Source organism: Haplochromis burtoni, unplaced genomic scaffold (genome assembly GCF_018398535.1).
Source record: "Haplochromis burtoni strain Fernald_Lab_line unplaced genomic scaffold, NCSU_Asbu1 Contig_37, whole genome shotgun sequence".
In the NCBI taxonomy this organism is placed as follows: domain Eukaryota; kingdom Metazoa; phylum Chordata; class Actinopteri; order Cichliformes; family Cichlidae; genus Haplochromis; species Haplochromis burtoni.
In genome coordinates this window covers 1,335,188-1,343,007 of record NW_024582398.1, presented here as the reverse complement: position 1 = coordinate 1,343,007, position 7,820 = coordinate 1,335,188, and the positions used below count along the sequence as shown (strand labels likewise).

Below are 7,820 nucleotides of genomic sequence, written 5' to 3'. Positions count from 1 at the left end.
AACCTAAAAAAGTGGCCAGTGTGCATAGAAAAAATCCAAAGTGACAAATTAATTGCTAAAAAAGTAGGAGGGGGATGCAGTGCCAGACTCTTGAAAGTGCATGTATTAGGAAATGGTTTAAAGAACGCTTATTTATAACTGGAAATGGTAGTGTGTATATCTCCGCTGTGTATGTGGAATGAGGATTTTTACCTCTTTGGCCTGAAAGAAGAAGCCACTGCTGCACTGTGGAGAGAGAGTCTGTCTGCAGGATCTGACAAAGTATCTCCAAAACCTGACAAGAAAGCGACAGACCGTCACAACAGTAGCTCAGAGATCACATGAAGTTTTATTGAACTTATTAGTGAACTTCTCAAGAAACTTGGTGACAGTGTTTTGCCAGAGGATATTTTTCAGATATCTAATGAAGTGGAACTTTGACCAAAAGCTGTACCCTCTGTGATGTTGGATCTTGCCTTTTTAACCCTTTTTGTTTGTTTGTTTGTTTGTTTGTTTGTTTTAACCCTAAAACACCTCATATTATACAGTACAACTCAGGATCAGTTAACCAGTATTTTACCATAAGTTCTTGATCATGGAAGGGTTGAGGATGGCTCATGCGCTGGTATTGAGATTTGCGCAGGTAGGACTTGGAGGATGGAGGAATAAGTCTGCCAGTCTGAGCTGAATATTGAGTCTTTCGTCGGACAAACTTTTCCTCTGGTTGTTCCTGCAGTACATGGATACATTTTTGCAGTATGAAATCTTCTTGAGTTAGAAAGAAACTGAAGAACTCTACAAAATTAACTTAAATTAGAAAATATGTAAAAAAATAATGAAAAACGTGAAGGTATTAATAAGTATACTGTCCATATACTGTCACATCCAATCTCTAAATTCCCTTTACCATCAGGCACTGGATAGCCATAATCAAACAAAGGATTTTTTACTGTGTGTCAAGTACTGTAAAACTACATGAGAATTCAATTATTAATACCTCTCTTTTGTCCTTTTGTGTTTGGGAAGTTAGACTGATTTTTGCAGCCATTTCTTTGAGTTCATCTCTCCAGGCATCTGACAATAGTGCTGTGAAAAAAGAAACAATTACAAAACGATTAAAGCCATTACTCAGAATTGGCTTCTTTGGGGGCCATTAGAAAAGATATAAAGACATTTAGGTGTCATATATGTTAGTACACATACCTGATTTAGTTTTGTCTCCGCAGACTCCATAAAGATTTTGAGCAAGCTGAAAAGCTGGCTCTGCTGCTTTCCTGTTTATGTGGCTCTTGAGAAGTGGATGAGGAAATAACGACGACGTGACACACCAATCATCTCTTACCATGCAAATTGGTCTGCCTGTGAATCCTGTGGGAATGAGAAATGCTCAGTATTCACCCTGCTCACAGAAAAGTGCTTTAGAGGCACAAATCCATCGAAGCAGTACAATTTTAAAAAAAACTGGAGCCAGCAGAATCCCTGCTGAGAATAAACGTGATGAGTTCATGGGAACCTCAGGGATGTAACCTTCTTTTCTACCAGTAGTGCAGTAAATTTATCTATTCATGTTACATATTAGCATTCCAGGTGCCCAAACAGCTGCTTGAAATATTTCATATAGAGCAGGTTGTGAAAGAAGGAAGACTTCAAGAATGAAGACCTTGTTAATGGCTTTAGCTCATATATTAACTTTAATTAGCTCTGACAGGTAATCACCTCGAGTCAGAATTAATTAGTACGCAAACAGATTATTATTCAGTGTGTCCCAGGTAGATTAGATAATAACCTCTAAATTAATGCAGCAAAGAGACTTTGCAGTCTCAAGTTGAAAAGCATTTGGTAATGACAAAGGGAAAATGCTAATTGAGGACAGCAGGATAAAATGTTAACAAAACATTTAAAGGTTTGTAGGAGATACACTCTAAAAACGCTGATGTACTATAGCTAACTTGCAAGACACAAAAAATATCATTTGGTATAGTTTTGTTTGTTTTAATCATATTACATTTGTATTTATGATGCAACTAAATTTTACTTATGAACACGAGTTATGAAAGAGCCTCACAAACCACTACACATTTCTAACATGTTGTGGGAGAAGTTTGCCTTCAGCACTTTCTGCCAGGCTTTCTAACACATGGTAGACACGGGAAAGGGTTTTACTGAACCTAAATTTGGATGTGTTTTTTTTTCTTTTTCCCAAACCTAACAACCTGGATCAAAGTGGAAAAAGATGAAAATAATAAGCCAGCACTGACTTTAGTTAACAAATACAAACTCCAGTCTCCTGGGTGAAAATATCTTTGAGCAATTATTCCAGCACAGTCTCCTACCTTCATAGACTTTATTACTCCTTACTTTAACTGAATTTCAGTGATGGATGGATACTTTCTTGGACACACTTAATTTGATTCAGTTAAACAGTTATTCAGTTATTTGCTATGATTTCTTCAATAAGTTGTTTACTTCTTGTTTGCATAAACAGTGCAAAGCATTACGCTAAATATCACTGACAAATTATATATAGTGTGTCCAATTATCAGGGCAGCTTTAATAAAAGCTGCCTCTCAATGGAAACAAATTTAATGATAGATAGATAGATAGATAGATAGATAGATAGATAGATAGATAGATAGATAGATAGATAGATAGATAGATAGATAGATAGATAGATAGATAGATAGATAGATAGATAGATAGACAGACAGACAGACAGACAGACAGACAGACAGACAGACAGACAGATAGATAGATAGATAGATAGATAGATAGACAGACAGACAGACAGACAGACAGACAGACAGAGACAGACAGACAGACAGACAGACAGACAGACAGACAGATAGATAGATAGATAGATAGATAGATAGATAGATAGATAGATAGATAGATAGATAGATAGATAGATAGATAGATAGATAGATAGATAGATAGATAGATAGATAGATAGATAGATAGATAGATAGATAGATAGATACAAACAATTCAGTTTTATTTATATGGATCACAACAACAGTCCCATTAGGGCTTTTTACTTTGCAATGGAAAGACCTGACAAAAATACACACTGTGCCATAAAAGGCATTTACACCTATGTATGCTAAAAGTGGCAAGTCAATTGTCCATTGTCTAATTGTCCACTGACTCATCAACCAGATACTGTCCACTCCCATAATGAAAACATGGCATGCAAAATTTGAATATACGGTGCACCCATGCACAGTTGTGGTCAGATTACATCCACTGATCGCAGGCATAAATTGGTAAGTTTGGGCTTTAAGTGATTTCTTTGAATCATTCATTCGGGGTGAAATGATTGCACAACATACATATTTGATAATGTTAATAAACTTGAATTAAGTGCACAAAAATCTGGATGATTAAATGTCTAAATTAAATGTTTAAATGCTTAGGGACATTTAACCAGATATAACGAACAAATCATTAAAAGTCGAAACTTACCACAACATTACGTAATAAGTTTGTATAACATTTTGAGCAGGACCGCAGTACAAAACGCCTTATTGTTTACCTATGCTTAACAGCAACATGCACCTACAAAAATGCATATATAAAATGGCATGTAGGTAATTTTGTAGACTGGACTAATTCACATGAGGTCCCTTATGTACATTTATACACTAAGTTATCCTATATTAAAATTTTGATATAGTCGCTAAACACAAATAATACTGACATGGGAAAAAAATCACAATTTGACATTGTTACATCAAAAACTTGTATATTCCATATTTGTTAAATGATTTTATTATTATTGTGATTGTCTTTCACAGTCACGCCCAACCCATCCTCTCTTGCAGTGGTGGGTGTGGCTTAGAAAATCCCAGACAGGCACCCCTGTGTTCCATCCATCCTGTTGGATGCTGCTGTAAGACATACCCACAGACCAGCCTGACCCACTCTTCCCCACCTGACATAACCACTTACCTGCCAGCCTGTCTGACCCACTCTCACCCCACTTGCCAAAGTCACTTACCTTCATAGAGCATTAAAGCGAAGCTCTTAGGAAAGGAGACGAGCCAATTCTGTTTTATAGAGACTTACCTCAACAGCTCTGGCCAAGGAAAAAGAGACACAACTATTTGATAAATGCTGAAGTCATTTACCAGGGCCTGTGTTTGGTTCCTGCTGAACAACTGCTAATAGATTCAAAGACTCCATGTTTTACTGAAGTACCTTGTTGTCATTTTTATTTCAGAATACTTAGCATGAATACTTAATATTTAATTACAATTAAATGATTTTATCATAAGGTGTTTAACTGTTTTAAGTCCATAAATACTAAATCACCTGCAATTTAGTCTGTTGGCAGGTGATTGCAAGGCAACAACATAAATACAACATAATATGAGACATACATAAGAACCTTCAAGAACCTGAGCTGCATCAGGCCCAGTTTTAGCTGAGATTTTTGTGTGTTACAGTTAGATCATTTGAATCAAGATGGGAGCTAGAGTATTGTCTTATGTTTACTTCTTAAAGATGCTTCTTATTTATAGCACCACAAACACACATGTAAAAAAACATATCTTGGGCTTTATTTAAAAATAATACATTTAATAAAATAAATAGATATCTTCCGCTTGCCCAGCTGTTTGCTCACCTTGAATATGCCTCATCCTGTGTGGATGAGGGTTGTGCCGGGAGAAGAATGAGTGGTGACTCAAGGCACCAAAACATGGACTGCTTTTTGTAAGCATATTGGTAAATTCAGGAGTGAATGGGAAATGGTTAATCTGAGCGAATTTCCCTTCAGCTGTCATCCCCCTCGATTCCAGGCTGTGTGCTCTCGACATGTCTGGGCTGAAAGCTTTGTCTCAGTCTGTATGAATGAAGGAAAAGTTGTTGAGTTAAGTCCTATTTTGAAATAAGGTGACAGAATGTCAAGACCCCAGCATTCAAAACTACTTTGATTGCAAAGTTATGAACATACATGCTAAACATAAATAAATAAATAAACAAAAATCAAGAACTAAGACCATTAGAACCCAAACTTTCCTTTGAAACCCACCTCCCACGCCCTTAAATGTATAACATGAAAATAATTACAACTTTAGCCAGAAAATTGCTCAGAAGAAGCACCCTACCTCTGAAAACAGGCACCAGCTTACAGCCTAAGGTCTGCAGTGCTATGTGTTGTTTTTGTTGCCAAGAAACCTAAACTAAACAAAGGTGTCTGAGCACTGCAACACTGAGCCACTTCATTCAGACACCGTTTTCATATGCAAAGCAGAATATATTCATGCTATTCTGCAGTGATTTATGAAAATCTCAAAGAAAAAAAAGAAAAAAAAAAGCACCGCTTTGTTTTTACCACAAAATTGAATTTACTTTCCTATCTTTGACTGTTTTAATGTGGTCTTGCTGTATTGTTCTAGCAAAAAAACTATTCGCTTTAGATTCAGATTGTGACAAATACAACCTTCTCAACACTCGTAAATAAAGAACTGCAAGCCAAGGGTCATGTGACCAGATGTAGGCGCAGCAGGAAATCTGACTGCAGGACTATTACTAAAACCAAAACTCTTAGTTTTGCAAATTGAACAATAGCAACTTGTTACATGACAGTTACATTAAAGATCCAACATGAAAGACAAACCACTTGCATTTCTTTAAGTTAAATTATCTTTCACTTCTCTAATAATATTTTATTAGCAGTTCTACTGCACAGTTCTCCCCTGCAGGCAAATCTGTTGCATCTAATAAGACGAGCATCAGATTAGTTTACAGTAGCTAGAGAGGCATCCCATGGGCACTGCTTATTGCCAATATTAGACGGATATGAGAGTTTTCAGCAATCAGTCCCTCCTAAAATCTTGCATTTTTGTTTTATTTCTTAGAAAATAAAACTCATTCTCAGCCAGTGCGGTCTATTAGTGCTGAACATCTTGCATAGCCATAAATAATTAGCAGCCTTCTTTTAAATTCACAGTCTCTTGTATATATGACACGTCTTTTAGAGGTAGAAGTAAGGTAGAGTGAACCTCAAGGCAATACACAATGTGCACAATGCTTATTATTCCTTCCTCTTGTTGTTTGTAGGTGAGGTCTGTGTGCTTTGCTTTGTATTAGCTTAATTTAAACTACTTAGGTGAATATATTGTCAGGTCTTGAGAATGATCCATCAATGGAGTAGTCATTTTGCAGCCTCACTTTTCAATAAACAGTTGAAGAAATGTGATATAACCCAATCCATATCTCAACTGTCAGTGCAAACTGTATTTGGATACGCTTCACTGAACACAGACAATGTGTAGGGGTATTCAGAAACATTAGTGATTCATACCACTGCAAGAACTTTAAGAGAAATACAGCAACCTTTTATTCTCGCCAGGTTACACAGGGCAGCATTTCAACAAAGGCAGTTGAAAATATGTCTAAGCTTCTTCCTGGACTCAGGGTCGACCACATGATCCAGAAGCAGGGTCAAGGTGCTGTTTGATGTCCTTTTCAAGATTGAGTTAGATAAAATAGAATAGGAAGGATACAGAGAGTGTAGGACGTTTTCACAGTAAAGCAGGTGTGAACCTTGATCAAGCGATCCTCATTTATTTAGAATATAAGGCGAAAGACAAATAGTGAATGAGTATGCTTTTCATACACAATGGAAATGTTTTTATATTGACCATATTTATTTATATTACCACTTATATCCTAGCAGTATTTACCAGCAAGTATAGCGTGGGTGGTCACCAGTTGACAGCAGAAATGGCCTGCACGCGTGCATACAGACATATTGATTCTCTGGAGCGTTTAATGATATTATGTGTTGCAGATGAGAAAATCATTTGCAATTTTAGATTGACTTACTGTTAAAATGCAGAAACATTCGTCTTTCAGATGGGTGTGTTCATGTTCATGTTACAAACCTAATTCATGTTACGGGAATCTTACCGATCTATATTGTGTTGTGTTATAATGAATGATTTATTTTTGGTTCCTATTACTGTTGCTTTAGTATAAGATGCATTTTACTGCCAGATTAAGTTAAAGTGCTTTGAACCTAATCTGGCAATAAAAAATTTTAGACTACCTGTTATAAAAACAAGAAAACACCAGTTTTTTTTTAGAAAGCATTCATGAGAATTGTTTAAAACCGAAAACTATTCTTAGTTATCAGACAAATAAGAAAACAAATTTACTTTTTTATGCACAAATTTGAGCTGGCCCACTGAATTTCTGTGAGAAGTCAGAAATTAATCGAGCATAACATTCAACCACTAAAACATTTTTTTATGTTGAGGAATGCCAGTAAAAATGCAAGTAAATAACTGTAATTTGGCACAGCTTGAACATACAGTTGCAGTAACTATTATAGAAACATTAAAAATGTAATTTATTAATTAATTAAAAAATTATATGGCCAACTTATGGCTGAGTATAACAAAAATGTAATCCCAAATAAAATGTCCACCACTGCAACAAATCACTCAGCACAATGCGACACATCACTGCTGTCTAATGTATAGGTTTTGTGTTTGCTTTCCGTCAGATAGAGATGCAGTTCTATGGGTTAATCTCCTGTCTGGTTGGTGGATGGAACTTAATAAAAACTAGATATCCCTCTCTGAAGGTAAGGGCATTCATCATCACAGGCCTCCAATACTTGCTGAGACATCTTTTTTTTATGTAAGTCTGTCCTTGAAATAGTTGAACGAGGGTGTACACCAAACTAGGACTCAAAAATCTAATCAGAAATCTCATTTCTATCGGTGGGTAAAAAGAGTTTATGGTTAACTTCGTGGCGTGAATCCCCAACTGCATGCCTGCATGCTTTGGCTGCCATAAAGAAATATTGCGTAGAGTAATTTAAATAAGCA

The 7,820-nt window shown here is 36.1% G+C and overlaps 1 protein-coding gene across 1 annotated transcript in view; it reads right to left on the bottom strand.

Moving 5' to 3' along the window:
• The window catches only part of tbata (thymus, brain and testes associated), a 9,798-nt gene extending 4,649 nt beyond the window's left edge, over positions 1 to 5,149 (bottom strand). Inside the window, exons 1-6 of the mRNA XM_005919584.2 lie at positions 5,088 to 5,149; positions 4,604 to 4,822; positions 1,183 to 1,347; positions 977 to 1,065; positions 560 to 709; positions 193 to 274 (exon numbers count right to left, since the gene is read on the bottom strand). Coding sequence (XP_005919646.1) covers positions 193 to 274; positions 560 to 709; positions 977 to 1,065; positions 1,183 to 1,347; positions 4,604 to 4,796 — 679 coding nt within the window. The 5' untranslated portion in view covers positions 4,797 to 4,822; positions 5,088 to 5,149. The remainder of the gene's footprint in view (positions 1 to 192; positions 275 to 559; positions 710 to 976; positions 1,066 to 1,182; positions 1,348 to 4,603; positions 4,823 to 5,087) is intronic.
• Positions 5,150 to 7,820: the final 2,671 nt, after the last annotated feature.